The sequence below is a fragment of the Pleurodeles waltl genome, chromosome 1_1 (genome assembly GCF_031143425.1).
Source record: "Pleurodeles waltl isolate 20211129_DDA chromosome 1_1, aPleWal1.hap1.20221129, whole genome shotgun sequence".
Classification (NCBI taxonomy): Eukaryota; Metazoa; Chordata; class Amphibia; order Caudata; family Salamandridae; genus Pleurodeles; species Pleurodeles waltl.
Window position 1 is genome coordinate 199969162 of NC_090436.1, and position 16323 is coordinate 199985484.

Consider the following 16323-nt stretch of genomic DNA (forward strand, 5'->3'; position numbering starts at 1 on the left):
TGGGACTGTACATCTCAGGGACAGGCAACACCAATTTCTTGTGAACAATGACCTGTTTTTTTTGGTGTTTGTGAACACAGGCAATTCCGTTAGGGGCAGTGTTTCTGGTAAATATTACACTGATCAGTAATGTAACATGACACGCTTGCTACATAGCAATATTGCATCTGGCAAATTTGACCCATCGACTAGAACTTGTAAACACTACCTTAGTGAAAGAGTTGTGTCCCTGGTTGAGTGCACAAAACCCACCCCCTGAAAGTTAACACTGGCTATAAGGCTGAATGTTAACAGTAGTACATCGTACGCACTTTAATTATGCTTGGGTCTATATCCCAGCAAATAATGGTTCTAGGACTTTCTGAATTTCTGTGATGTCCTTTAGTATAATAGCTCTATTTTCCTATATTTTAGACTATACAGTTCTTGGTGGATATATGGTTCTTTTTACCAACTGGAGTGCAATGATGTAGGCCGCAGCAGGACACAAGTGATAAAAGAGGGTACCTACAACTAGTACTACCTAGTAGAAAACCGATTGTCACAGAACACAGACGTTTCGATAAATGCTTTGACTCTTACCTCTTGGTCATGGCTGGCTCACAAGTGGGCCATGACTGGTCTAAATAGCAATGCTGGCAATGGCTACAATGAGGAGTTCGGACTGGCAGGTGGTGTCGAAGTCTCTATATGAAAGGTTCAGGATGCAGAAAAAGTAGAAGGGCAGCAGGGAACACCAACGATCTAGGTGGCGGAACAGACAGTAATGACAGACAGTGAATGTCCTGAGGTTTTGGGCCTGATGGATTAAGGAACGAAAAGGAGGCCATTGATGTCTCCAGTAGCAAGTGAAGAGTTTGACCCAAAATGCAGGTGTGCACTTGACGTGCACTGGAGCCATGACTACGGTAGGGAATTCATAGCGGATGGTGAAGCTTGATGCGTCAAAAAAAAAGAGTGCTGATGGCAGGATGCAATGTGAGGAAATGAGGGGTGCATCGTATTGCAGCTAATGGACCTCAGGTCAGAGACCTTTTAAGGAATGGGCACATTGGGTAATTGTCCATGGCCCCCATCTTCTCTGATGCTCCAATGCAGGAGAGCACAAAGCAGCAATGCCAGTCGAGGTATCATTGAGGGCTTCTTTTCAGTCCCGAAGTTACACAGGCCTGGTGTTTAATGCTCCTGGGTTTAAGGCTTCCAGGGTTCAGGCCCATCCCAGAATCCTTTTGTGTTTCCAGCAAAGCAGCACTCTAGGTTTCCTAGTTCTTTTATTTTCCTAGTGTAAGTCCCAAGGGAGATGGGGCACCCGAAGTCATTTCAAAAGAAGGTGGGGCACCCCCCCACAGACATTTTTCTCCTTGTGGCCTGTACCACATCTGCATTTAAGGGTGTGGGGCATGCCACACATGTCGATCCCGAGGGAGACCAAACTTCTTTTGCTCCTGGTGGCGGTTTCTACCCTCCAGGAGGATCGATTTTCAGCCTCCTGGCATCAAAGACTCCCTCTGTCTTATAAGAAATATTTTTGGGCTTTACTCTCCCTTCATTGAGATGCATTTCAGCTTTTAAGCAAGAATATTCCCTCTATCCAGTGTCTAGTGTTGTCCTCAGACTCAGATTGCCTCCAGTGTCATCCCACAGTCCTGAAGGTAGAACAACCTCCCGATCTGCAATCTTTAAGTCCCATGGCCTGCTTTGGTACTTATGAGCACCCATGTAGTGGCAGAAGTCAGGGAGATGCTTCTAATGAGGGTTACCCTTCTGTAGGATATGTCCTAAGACATTTCAGAGGAACCCTCCTATTCCAAGGTTCCCCAGTAGGTCAATCCCTCTATCGTCCCCCAGAGGGTGTCAAGGTGCCAGCTCCTCTAGCCCTGGTAAAGTGCATACACAGAGTCCCATCCAGACTACAGCAACACAAAAGGATGATGGGCGGAGTGCTGAAACTTTTCAAACACTCACCCTCAGTCATAGATCTGGGTTTAATCCATCAATTATTTTTCTCACCATGCCACCCCAGTTTGGACCCAGCCATATGCAAATCAGTCTTGACCCTGTTCCCTATTGGAACAGTCCAGCCTAAACTGCCAAGCCAGGGCCTCCCAGGACCAGAAACAAGCATCCTGGGACCGGTTTCAGGGTTTCACCCTTCATCAGCCAGACTAGCTTGAATCCAGTGGAACAGTGAGCACAGGACCCATGTCTGGGCATACCCTTCCCACTCAGGGTGGCTTTAGCAACACAAAGATGATGGACGGAGTGCTGAAACTTTTCAACACTCACCCTCAGTCACAGATCTGGGGTTAATTGTTCATTTCCTCACCATGCCACCCCAGTTTGGACCCAGTCATATGCAAAAGATTGATGGAGTAAACCCAGATCTGTAACTGGGGGTGAGTGTTTGAAAAGCTTCAGCACTCCGTCTATCATTGTTTTGTGGTGCTAAAGTCACCCTAAGTGGGGAAGGGTATGCCCAGACGTGGGATCCAGTGCTCACTGTGCCACTGGATTCAAGCTAGCCTGGCTGGTGAAGGGTGATACCCTGAAACCAGTCCCAGGATGCTTGTTGACCGGTCCAGGAGGACCAGGCCTGGCAGTTTGAAGGTTTGAAGGGCAAGGGCATTCCTAGTTTCACCTGCCTTTCTTGGCAAGCCTAAAAGTTTAAAGGTTAACATGTTTATTCATTTTTTTCATTGTTTTCTATAGTGTGAATGTGGTCTGAGTGCATAGGAGTGATTTACAAGTGGACAGGAGTTGAGTTTTCAAAAACAACTACAGAAACAATAAGCACCAGATCAATTCAGTCATACTGAATCAGTAGAAGTCAGGTGAAGGAACTTGGATTGATCTCAACTAGTGTCTTTGGAGGAGAAACGTTTTGAGCTCCTTAAGCGCTTTAAAAGAGAGCAGGGGCTGAGTTGCTCAAAAACAATGAAATAATAACCAATGGATCATTAATATCATGTTGAATCAGCGGAGGTTGGGTGATGTAGATTGAACCAAAGTCTACCACTTTGAAATAGAAGTGTTTTGAGCTCCTTTCTGGGGTAGCAAGACAGTGGGTCATATGTACAGCCCATTGGAATCAACTTCTACATGACACAGGAGATATTCAATTTCTTAATGAAGTAGGAGGGTATGGATGTGTGCAGGACATGGTGAGCAATGCAGGGAGGGATACATTATGCTCTTAATTTAGCAGGGAGATATTGAAGAGTTTGCAGTTGTAAGAACCTGGGATACTGGTTGATGGGGGTGAAACCCCTACTCCAGCAATAACCTCCATCCTCGTCAGGATGAACCATGAAAGGGACTAGATTACCCTCTACTTAACCCTCTGGAAGCTTGGCACAAAAGCAATACAACAAAATACAATCAGTAGAACCAGAGAAATGCAATTTTGTTAGGTAGGAATAGCGCCTAAAAGCACAAAGCACCACTCACAGTCTTCTGGTCCTGCTAGATCAGGGGAAAGTCACATGTTCAGACTGTGATGGAGTGCAGTCAGATACAGGAACCAGGTTAGGCCTGCTAAAAAGGTTACTTTCTCAAACTCTGACACAAGGTGTCCAGACCTTCAAGATTTCTCCTTTTCTTATAGAGGAGTGCACTCTGATACAATCCACGGGTCCATAACCTGGCGAGGCAACTTTTGGGGATCAGGGACTCACTCTAGTAGAGGCCTCCAGGTCAAGGTGCAGGTTCAGACAAAGTCCAGTTACAGAAGGACAGCTGGGCAGTTGCAGGGAGGCCTATGGAGCTTATTGTGTCCCTGCAGCAGATCTCTGGTAAACAAAGCAAGCCTCAAGCAGGGTAGTTTCTAGGAGCAGCAGGGTAGTCATCCGAGGAACAAGGCAGGCCTCAAGCAGCAGGGCAGTCCTCTGGAAAAAAGCAGACCTTCTATAATGTTCAGAGATCCAGGAGTGTACTGAAGAGAGGTTCAGGAGTTCCAATATTTATTACTCGTGCCACCATGCGAAGTAGGGGAACTTCCTAGGATCCCCCCACATCTGCCCCCCCACATCTGGTTCTGCAAAGCTCTTCCCTTCCCTTGCCAAGGTTCAAAGAAGTCTATGGTCACAAAAGACTAGTGTTACATTTCTGTAGGCATGCTGGAGGCAAGCATTTTGAAATGCTAGTGGGGCAGTGAACAGCTCTGCCCCCAAAAATCCTGTCCGCACCTAGTCCTCCATTCTTCACTATCTGGTTCCAATACGCATTCCTAACAGGGGAGTCATTAACAGACCCAGGCAACTGGAAACTCCTCTAAGCCCTTAGAATCTTTTGGGCAGGAAAGTGCCAACTTTCTAAAAGTGCCCTTTAAAAAGTATAATATAAAATCCGACTTTACCATGAAAGAGAGTTTTAAATTACAATTCATTTGAGTTCAAACATGACATTTCTACCTGCTCTCAAATAAATGTTATCAATGTAATAAGGTACCCCAGTGTTGTCCAATGGGAGAGAGAGGCTACCAAGACATGTAAACTGTAAAAAAAAACATTTCATACTTTTTAAATGCAATGCACCCTGCCCTATGAGCTGCTTAGGGCCTATCTAATTAAATTGGAACGTTTAGGCTTGGCAAAAGGTTTATTTTGCCAGGTCAAAAAGGCAGGTTAAACCTACACTGTAGGCTGTAATGGTATGCCTGACATGTTTTAAAGTGCTACTTTAGTGGAAGGCACAACGACTGCTGCAGGCCCACTAGAAGCATTTGATGTATGGACCCTGGGTACATGCAGCACCTCTTTACTAGTAACTTAAATGTACCAATCAGGAGAAGGCCAATAAACTAATTCAGCAAAGTAGGAGGGGGAAAGCAAACCATTTGGGGGTGACTCTGCTGAGAGGGCCAAGTTCCAAAAGCAGAGATGTGGTCAAACTTCTTGCATCCATAAACACAGCATGCAGCTGAGTAGGACACACTTTGGGGGGTGGAAAAGGAACTGGGCAAATTAACTTTTGAGAGCCTGGATGAAACCGAATTCCTATAGTCCATTCTGGAGAGAACAAGTGCATAGACTACAGACCTTAAGTCCTAGACTGAACTGCCTGGTGGCTACAAGATAGCACACATTCTTGTCCAGAGCAGAGATTTGCCTTTATAGGTTAAGCCAGTTGCTTAAGATGAATACCAGGGACTGGCACTACCCACAATAGTCTGCTGCCATCCGGGGAAGAACAGAGTTTATCCATTCTTGTATAGATGCAGTGAGATCAATAGGAATTCTGTTTAGTTGGGTTTAGTTTTAGGTGGTGGTTTGACAACCATTATTTTCATTTTGTCCAGGGTGTTGGAGAGCCGGTAGATGTCCCTTGGTAATTAAATCTTAAGGTAAATCTGGGTAACATCTGTGTATTGATGAGAACGTATAACCTTTGAATGCTGTCTCCAAGTGGATCCAGATATGGGTTAAATAAAGTTAGGGACAGAATACAGCCCTGAGGAATGCCTTGAAGTAGGTTGATTTTAATACACATGAGCTCTCTCTTTTCACCACTTGGGAGTGGTTCGGTAGGTAGGAAGTGAACCAATTTAGAACTGTTCCCTCGATGTTCGTTGTTTCATGATGCAAACTAGATGGTTAACTGTATCAAAGGAAGCAAAAGATCTAGAAGCAAAAGTTGGCAGGAGTTAACCCAGTCTATGACGCAACAGCTTTTCTAAATTCAGTTTGGAAGGATTGGAGGCCGTTGACCTGAATGTGAAGTGAAAGTTAGGAAGCAGCACGTTTCTATCACCATCACTAGGAAGAGTAGGGCTGCAGCAGGACAGAAGTTGTTAAGGTCACTGGAATCATTAGTTGAGGTCACTAGCATGAGTGGTGAATACACTGTATGTGATAGTGATGTTAGCTGAATACACCCTTGATTACACAGAAGACAGCATAGTTTTGGAATGTTGTGACATCCATTATCAAGAGCAAAATCTAGAGAACTGTAAAATGATATGCTGGGTATAGATTCCTTTGAAAGTAATTAATGGGTGATACTGATGAGAGAGTTCAAGTTCCAAGTTGGTGTGGGATACTATTTGCAGGGAAGAACACACTGTGGTCAGAAATAAGACATCTTAACCTAGGTGAATGAGAGATTTGTTGGGGCATTAGGAAGGCCTGGGGTGGGGCAAGAAAACTTCTCAGGAAAGGGTTTTTCCTGGGTGCAGAAATGTTGTCTAGGGAGTTGTATCAGAGTTTAGCAATTGTTGTGGTTAATTCAGAGAGGAAGGAGACAGCAATGGCTTCCCTTGGTTCCAACATGAAAGGGCTAGTCAGTTAAGCACAACAACATGATCTCTGTATGCTCTGGAGAACCATTAGGTCTGAAAAAGTGAAGAAGGGATTAAAAAGTCCAAAATGGTAAATGTTTTTCTGGTGCCGTCAAGCTAGCAGTGCATGGTGGAATAAGAGCCATGAGCCCATTCATTCAGCAAACTCTGAAGTCCAGCAGTTCTACATAGTTAAGAAGTGGTGTGGGGAGCCTTTAAGTCAAATGCGGTAATACTTTAAAGAAATGCTTGGGCTAGAAACATTCATGCATTTGATTTTTGTGTTAGTTTCGTAAAAGAACATGCCAGGTGCAACAGTGTTTGTGTGACCTGTCTCATTAAATCAACATTTTACAAATGATGTAGGTGTTGGTTGTTGAATGTTCCTTTTCGCATGCTTCTCATTAGACTGAGCTGCAGTATTAGTTTATCTACAATGTCTTCCTCTGATGCTCAGCTAAAGAAAGCTGTCAGGCAGACACTTATACAGAACAACTCTCTGAATTGATAGTGCCCTGGGAACGTCTTGTTGAGGATTCACAAGTACAGATAAAACTGTGAAAACGTTGACAGGTGTGATTTTTGTGGTGTTTTGCTGGAGAGTCGCAAATGAAGACACATCCACAGTAATGACCATTATAACAAAATCACAAATGAAAATAATTCTCACTTTACTGAACAGTTTTCTACAACATTTTCAAATAATAAATAGTAAAAATGAGATATGTCAAGCATGAACTCACCCCAGTCATTAAATGGTCTATGCTTAATAAAATCCTTGTCTTTGTATCCTGGTCTCTGTGCATGCATCACGTTGGCCCTTGGAATGCTCAAGCATTTTGCTCATCATCTCAAGTGGTGCTTAGCAACACCTGATCCACATTTTGAGGATGCAGTTATCTGATCTGCCGTCTGGATTATAAACACTAAACCATCTCAATTAGGCCAGTGGTTCAGATGAAATTAATATGGTCCACTTCATATAGGCTTTCAATGCTGTTCCTATTTAACATACCCTTTTAACACTCTACACAAGATCAGCCTTTGGGAGTAACTGGATATGTGGTGTGGGAAGATACCATACGGTGCCAGTAACTGGTCTTGTAAACCTCATTAACTATTAAATATTTCAGGAGCCTAATGTGTGCATAGTATTCTGTTAATTTCTTCACTGTCAAGTTGCCTCATGAATGTGAAAACTTAAAGCAGGTTGCATGCCTCGTCTAGTGACCTTTAACTTTTGGTCAAGACCTCAGGATTGACACCAGGCATCCCGATGACACAGGGAATGTGGCAGCTATGGTTTTGTTTGGGATCTTTTAGAATACAACGCAAGCACTTCCCAATGAGAATCTGCATAGGTATAGCTTCTATTTAATCGATTATTCGGCTTGGCATTTCGGGCTATGATTATGGAGTATAGCTCTGACCACTAGTATTCACTTGATTGTTTTTCAAACATGTAATAAAATGTATAATTCTACTACTACTACTACTAATAATAATAATGTTCTTATATATGGTACTGCATACCCACCGTCTGCCTTTTATGATCACTATAAATAGCTGGTGTTACCGTTATTACATTTAAAGCTACTCAATTTACCACTGTGAGAGTCCACTATACAGTATACCAAAATATTAGTGCCTAATTCAGATTTGCTTTAGTTAGCATATCTAGGCCGCATTAATCAATCAATCAATCAATCATGGTATTTATAAAGCGCGCTATGTACCCGTCAGGGTTTCGAGGCGCTGAGGGGGGGGGGGGGGGGGCGCTGCTGGATTAGCGGTCGGAGAGCCAGGTCTTGAGGAGCCTTCTGAATGTGAGGAGGTCCTGGGTCTGGCGAAGAGATGTGGGGAGAGAGTTCCAGGTCTTGGCGGCGAGGAAGGAGAAGGATCTGCCGCCGGATGTCTTGCGCTGGATTCGGGGTACGATGGCGAGGGCGAGGTTGGCGGATCGGAGTTGACGTGTTGGCGTGTAGAAGTTGAGTCTGGTGTTGAGGTAGGAGGGTCCGGTGTTGTGAAGTGCCTTGTGAGCGTGGGTCAGGAGTTTGAAGGTTATCCTCTTGTCTACCGGGAGCCAGTGGAGTTCCTTTAGGTGAGGGGAGATGTGACTTCGGCGAGGTATGTTGAGGATCAGTCGGGCGGAGGCATTTTGGATACGTTGGAGGCGTTTGATGTCTTTGGTTGGTATGCCTGTGTAGAGTGCGTTGCCGTAGTCAAGTCTGCTGCTGACGAGGGCCTGGGTCACCGTCTTTCTGGTTTCTGTTGGAATCCACTTGAAGATTCTGCGGAGCATTCGAAGGGTGTTGAAACAGGAGGAGGAGACGGCGCTGACCTGTTTGGACATGGTGAGGGCGGAGTCCAGGATGAAGCCGAGGTTTCTTGCGTGGCTGGCAGGGGTGGGTGGGAGTCCGAGGACTGAGGGCCACCATGAGTCGTTCCAGGCCGAGGGAGTGCGTCCGAGGATGAGGACTTCCGTCTTGTCGGAGTTGAGTTTCAGGCGGCTGTTGTTCATCCAATCGGCAATGGATTTTAGTCCCTCGTGGAGGTTTGTTTTGGCGGTGAGCGGGTCTTTGGTCAGGGAGAGGACGAGCTGGGTATCGTCGGCGTAGGAGATGATGCTGAGGTGGTGTTGGCGGGCCAGTTGAGCGAGGGGGGCCATGTAGACGTTGAACAACGTGGGACTGAGGGAGGATCCTTGGGGGACGCCGCAGATGAGGTTGGTGGCTTTGGAGCGGAAAGGGGAGAGACGGACTCTCTGCGTTCTGTCGGAGAGGAAGGATGAGATCCAGTGGAGGGCTTTATCTTGGATGCCGGCTTCTTGGAGGCGGGTCAGTAGGGTGCGGTGGCAGACGGTGTCAAAAGCGGCTGATAGGTCGAGGAGGATGAGGGCTGAGGTTTCGCCGTTGTCCATTTGATGTCTGATGTCATCTGTGGCGGCGAGGAGGGCAGTCTCAGTGCTGTGGTTTCGTCTGAATCCGGATTGTGAGGGGTCCAGGATGGAATTGTCTTCGAGGAAGTGGGTGAGCTGAGTGTTGACGATCTTCTCGATGACTTTCGCTGGAAAAGGGAGGAGAGAGATCGGACGGAAGTTTTTGAGGTCGTTGGGGTCAGCCTTGGGTTTTTTGAGGAGGGGTTGGATTTCTGCGTGTTTCCAGCTGTCCAGGAAGGTGGCAGAAGTGAGGGATAGGTTGATGATCTTGCGGAGTTCGGGGGCGATGGTGGCGTTGGCTGAGTTGAAAATATGGTGGGGGCAGGGGTCCGTGGGGGAGCCTGAGTGGATGGTGTTCATGGTTGCTATGGTTTCTGCCTCGACCACGTGGGTCCAGGCGGTGAGGCGGCAGTCGCGGGAGGAGACGTCAGGGGTGAGGTCTGGCGGTGGACCGGTGATGAAGCTGTCGTGGATGGTGGTGATTTTCTGGTGGAAGAAGGTGGAGAGATCGTCGCAGAGTTTCTGGGAGGGCGGGATGTCGTTGGAGTTGGCTTTCGGATTGGAGAGTTCCTTCACGATGCCGAAGAGTTCTTTGCAGTCGTGGGCGTTGTTGTTGATTACAAAATGGTACGTTTATTTGCCGAGAAGAGCTCTGCATGTTCATAGTTCATTTTGCTTTTAGAAAATAATTTTAAATAATGTTTCACTAGCTTGCCAATAAAGGATGGTCTGATGTTGCAACATCAGCGTAGCATCTGTCAATGTTATTTATGTGCAAAAGCAGTTCATTGTTTTTGGGCTACGGTTGGACTGTGCTTCAGTGGAAGCGCCTTTGTTATATACCTCATCGCGGCCGTAGAGAACGCGTGTTCCGTCACTAGGGAGAGGTCGCACTGGAACCACAACTGCAACAGCTGGGCGGTATCTACGGTGAGTAGCTGTGATAATTGTATATTTCCATCTGTTTTTACAAAGCTCCACCATGGAAACATAGCCTAAAAGGACACTTCATCTTTAAGGTGACTATATGATGCACATAAGGCCGAGGTTGTGCTGATCTCACCCTGCACATTAGACCACGTCAGCATTTTCTGGCTGTGTTAATAATCAGAAATATATTATCTAGAAGAAAACATAGCTATAAGCAGGGTCAGTGGAATTATGCGATTGTGCAGCCAGGGCTATTTTCACATAATTACAGATCTGCCGCATTTGCCACATAATTCATCATCTGCCGCACAATCTACAGATTTTAACAAAAAGAAAATTGTTTCTAGCTCAACTGGTTAAAACAATGCAGCAACGCATGTTGCAGAGCAGTGAAAGGCCCTTTGCAAACCTGGACTTGTCACTTTTTTGTTCCTTAGTGTGATATTTGGGTATTAACCTGGTACTAATAAGGTGCAACCAATGGCCAAACAGGGTTACCTAGTTTAAAAATGATGAAATAATAAAGCAATACTATTACAAAACGTGCTGCATTATGCCGCCTAAATAGCCTTTTCTTACCGCATAATTTACTCAACCCCGCTGCATATTTTGGCCCTCTCCTGCTGCATAATTCCAGTGGCCCTGGCTATAAGGTGTCTAGGCATGTCAAATCTCCTGTTACCGGTTCTGATATCTAGTGAAACCTACGCCTATCTAATCCTCTTATTCTATCTAAGTAAAGCTGGCTGTGGACGAGGTTAGGATTTCCTAGTTTAAAAAGAATTGGCTTTAAAAAAAATGATAGAAAGTCTTTTCACATTAACAAATGTATTTTAAAAAGACGAGATGGCCACCCTGATACTTGTACCTGCATTGCATAAACTGGAGCGGGGCCAGTCCTGGTACTGCAGTTTGGAAAGTGGCTGAGGAATTAATCTTCATGTGCATTTCTCCCCAGTGAAGTCCTTTTCTGATTGTAGCCATAGTTCTAAAAACGGCTAAAGAATGATTTCAAATCAAGTGCTGTCCGAGCTGCCCACTCTATGTACCTCACCGGTTACTGGCTGAAAAGTCATAGTCTTTGAGGGCACTTTAGCTGTACGATAAAACAAAATATATTACTTTCATTGTAGAGGGTGTCCTACTAGAAGGAAAAGCTAGTACATATCTGCTCTGAGTTTTGTAATGTTATACAATAAACAGGGTTAGGGTGGTTGCCTTCTCTGATTTTTATAATGTTATTCGATAAACAGGGTGGTTGCCTTCTGAGTTATGAAAGGCTATGCTGTAAAAACAGGGCTGGGGTGGTTGCCTTTTCTGATTTGTATAATATTGTACTAGAAACAAAAAACACTCTCTCCACTGCATTACTCTGTCTCACCCTGTGCCTCTATCAATCTATTCTCTATCCCACTCTCTTTCTCATCCCAAACCTTATTCTACTACTGTGAACTCCAAAATAACCCTCCCTCTACCCCTCCTGGTTCATCCTAAACCTCAATTTACTACTTTGACCTCCCAAACAACCCAACTAAATTTAAATTCCCCCTCGTGTATCTCCCCTTTGCCTCGTCCCAAACCTAATTTTAGTACTACGATCTCCCTAATCCTTTTCCACAGACTCTTCCCTCCTCCATCTCTCCTTTACTCATCCCAAACCTCACCTTACTACTATGATCTCCCAATGAACACTTCGGGATTCTTCCCCCTTTTATCCCTCCATTGTTCTATTCAATCCAAATAACAGACTCACATGTCCCCTGCTCAAATGAACTCATATTTCTCTATACTAATACTACACTTGTAAATCCCTTTACTAATCCGACACTAATGCTTTTGGGTTCCGGAGTAGCGTGATACTTGCCAAAAAGCACTTCAACACCTCATCAGGGGTAGTAAGCGCTATATAAATACAATTACAATTAATAAAACACACGTTTTCTGTTGTGCAACAAATTATGTGCACTACTAGCCAATTAAAATTGTGTACAAGTAGTTGTTATTTTGAAATTTATAGTTAATTGGTTCAAAGTGCAAGCACTATTTCAGTGCTGTTTTTACGTAATGCCATGAAAATTATGCCCAGCCCATAGTAAAAGAAGGGTTATTCGGGGGAAGAGCCAAGCTTTCCTGCAAATCTATTCTCTTTTTAGAGAGGGATAGATATTTGTGGTTCATTCTATACTTAAGCCCTATTCGCTATTATCTGATTGATTGACAGATGTGTTGTCCTTATTTAATCTCTTAAAGGCACATTGTATTAGTACATCAATTGTGGCTTTTGTTTTATGCTAATTCCTTTGATTAACTAATGACATGTTTTCTGTAAAAATACTATTATTTGAATAAATCTACATATACTGAGAGCTGGAAAGCCTTGTTGTGCAGGTTTTCCCAACGATCATAATTGAGTTTTAAAGTTCAGATTCCGCATTTTCTGCTCATTGACCCTTCTTAATTAATTGGAGGTAGAGAGTCGACATCAGCCTCTGAAGTTTCCCCACTAGAGATACATGTGCCAAGCAGGATGCAACTCACCTATGATTGCTAAATGACTGTGGGAGAGGTTGGTCATCCGCTCCCAAAGTTACTTTTAAACTGGCACTCCTTTAATATTGCAAAATGATGTTTTTGACTGAATTCACATTCTTGGATGGCTACTCCTAAAGCAATTATAGGCGACTGAGTAGATTATTAAATTGTATATCTAATTTCTTTTCTCCATTGCAATGCATAGATACCAACTGACCCTATGTTATGAGGATTAGCTCTTAATGTTTAATATTGCTTCAATATGCTTCCCTGCAGCTGTGTGTGTCTCATGACTATCAACCTATGAGACAAGGTCCTATTGGGCGGAGTTATTGAAAATTGCTCTCAGACTCGCACCAGGATTTCGGGATTTTGCATTTGGCAAAACAAAATGTAAAAATTAAATTAAAAACACAAAATTGGCACTTTAATAAAAATCCTGCAATTTGTTTCTGTGCTCCTACCTTTACACAGTGACTCCTCTGGCAATAACACCTCCTGCCTTCCCTGCCTCTATGTCTTCACTTGTCCCTGCACCCTTGCCCCCGAGCCACCTGTGATGCCCTACCAGGTGTGTCTTCTGTTCACCACCCACCTGCTACCCTGTTACTCCTCTGTATCCCGGGTCCCCCTCCTCCTTCTGACACTTGTCTGCACCCTCAGCCAGACTGTCCTGTGGCCTACATTCCTCCCCCCACATAGCAGGATGCCCTGTGCAGGGTGCCTGGTGCCAGAGAGAAGAAAGCTTTCAAACTGAGATCTGCCCTCTTGGGTATGAGACATCCTCCTGTTCCAAGGCCCAGTGCTGCTGGAGCCTCTTCCAAGTTACACACAGATTGGGCCACCAGCTGTGACAAACCACAGGCTGAGCTGTCTTTTTGCGACCAGCACATTTTCTGCGTACTGCACAGATACTGGAAGTTTTGCGGTTTTGGTCGACAGACATTTATTTTGTTGTTGCAAAATGTGCCAAAGGAGGCCCCAAAATCCTGGGGGATTTACAATGGCATGGTACCAATAAGCAGCTACAACAGGGACGGGTTGTTTTCATTGTTGCGTTCATCATATTGAATGTTTGGAGGCATACTGTGTATCTGTTTTTTTATCTAGTAAGGATAGTTCCAGAAATTACTTTCAAAATCACACTATGAAGCTGATTCCATGATAGATGCCAAATGAAATACAGAGCGCAAGTGTTTTTCTGCATTTAGTTTTGCACTTTGTGACCCTTATGAGATTTATGAAATGAGAGCAAGTAATGTTTACTACCAAATTTTGAGGCATGCAAAACTGTGCAGGACAAATGCACATGCAAAATGTGTTACGAAACCCACTTGTGCACCATATTCCTTAGAGCTGATTACAAAATGAATAACAAGATGCAAATATAAATGATCCCAATGGCAAACGGATTTTTTACCAAGGAGTTTTTTAAAGATATTGTTACTACTCTCCATGGAAAGTCATTATTTTAGTCCCATACACACCTGTCCCATAAAGTCAGTGAAAAACAGCATGTTGGAAAGGAAAGCTGTCCATCCAATGAGGTGGCTGATACATAAACAGCGATAATGAACAGGCATATTCAAGATGGCCTTCACCAGGGAGCTCACAGTCATTCGCTTCTGCACCTAAAAAAAATAAGAATGCAACATCTTATTACATGCAAATTCCTGTGGAAAGCCGTTAGACCCGTGCTTGAAGTCTGTTGGAACAGCAGGGGGTCAGGAGCTGTTGGGAAAATTCAACAAGGCAGCTTGCTATAGCATGAACCTTGAACAATAATGCATATAATCACGATCATGTTACAGTGCGTATCCTACTTCAAAACTAGAAGTCTACCTTTCATACAATCACGGACAACTGGAGAAATGATTCTATACCGTTTCAAAAGCACTTTTTAAACTCAATTAAATAATTGAACAATTTACCGCGGTTTAACAGATTTGGTAGAGGTTGGAATAGCTTTGGAATTGTTTTATTTATGTTCCAAGCATGCATTTGTACATCTACAGGAGGGCTTGCTGTCCAAGCATTCAATTAAAACTGCCTTTAGTGGCCAAGAAGGGGCGATTGTCTGGCTGCAACAATAAAAAAAATATAGGCAAGACTAACGGAGAAGTTGTATAAACGTTTCCAATGTCACATTTCAAAAAACATTAGCGTCACTCAGGGTAAATGATGTCATGCATCCCTGCTTTGAAGGAGATATGTGGATTTTACTTTGGGGGTGGGAGGTGCCATCAGTATAGACCCAGTGTGTCGATCACTGGCTGCACTGGTTTTTATATACTGCTGCAAGAGTCAGATAAGCAACAGAATAGCCATTGGTGCTTGTTTTATATTATAGCGCAAAACACAGCCCGCTATGTATAGAATTATGGGCGGGATTACTAGTTGCTCACAAAACTCCGCCCCCTGTGCCACCTCCTTGTTTGTGCCTTTGTAAGCAGTGCACAAGTCCTAAATAACGAAGTGGGGAAATTAACCAAGTTACGCAGTATGCAGGTGACATCATGGCGAGTCACAGCACAGTGTGTGACATCACAAACAGTGACATCGCACATGGGATTACAGCCCATGACCTCACAAGAAGTGACATCAGCTTTTAGGACCTCACACATCTGATTAGCAGGTCTATCATGGGTACATTTGAGTGTATTACAATATCTACCAAATGCGATTTTGCATGGGGGATGTGGCAAAAAAAAGTGACTCAACCCGGACACAATATCTGGGCGTCAAATTTATACATTTTTTAAAAATCCCTACCACAAACAAATTTGCAACAAGGAGACACGTAGCAGTAAATCTGTTCTGCTTAACTGGTTGCAAAGTCTCCTTTTTCAAATATGTTATGGCGGTATGACACTCCTGCTCTAGAGATTTTTTTGTGTGCCCTGCAAACCATATGTTATGGAAAGTGCTCTGACAACGTGCATTTGGATGTGTTGTGCTACTGGGGTATAAAAGAAATAAAACAAACAATCATTTACAATGCAACGGGTCTCGCGTTTGCTCATGTTAGAGCTGATCGCGTTGTAAATTCCTAACCCGACTTTTCACCAATCGGGCAAAAGTGCATTAATGTACATAACCCGAAAAAGTGAAATTAACTATGTAAAGCGCTCGACTTCTGCCAAGCGAGATGGCGCTCGTAAATTAGAGAAAAAGAGGTCCACGAGCCCGATGGAAAACAGCGAGCCTCGCATGTTTTCTGTACTTGGTCTCTGCGCTCGAGGAGGGCTAGCCACCGGAAAAGGCATTACCTCCCGTCCCTCCCTCGCCTTCCTTTTAACCAATGAGGCCTCCCGCCTCCCCTCTAGACCCTCCCTTCCCCTTTCAAAAACCCCCCCCACCCTTATCCCCTCCTGTTCTTTTGTCTAGCCCACGCTAGACGGTTTTCTTTCCCTTTCTTACCTGCACGGCGGGGCCTGGAGGTCGTCGATGGAGGCACTCCTCGGGACGCGGAGCTCCGCGAGGAGTGCTACGGCTGGGGCGCGTCTTGAACGAGCAGCATGGTTGATCGAGAGGCGTGTCCTTGAGTCCGGCTGACGGGGTCAGCCGGCCCTCTGTGGCTGGGACGTTGATTTCCGGGTTTCAGCGCCGCGGAGCCGCGGGGAACCGAGGGAATTCAATTCTGAGATGC

At 44.6% G+C, this 16323-nt stretch overlaps 1 protein-coding gene across 1 annotated transcript in view; it reads right to left on the minus strand.

The window, feature by feature from the left end:
• The window catches only part of SLC45A2 (solute carrier family 45 member 2), a 323571-nt gene that overhangs the window by 187265 nt on the left and 119983 nt on the right, over window positions 1-16323 (minus strand). The window contains exon 4 of the mRNA XM_069220574.1: window positions 14162-14305. Within this exon, the coding sequence (XP_069076675.1) occupies window positions 14162-14305 (144 nt within the window). The remainder of the gene's footprint in view (window positions 1-14161; window positions 14306-16323) is intronic.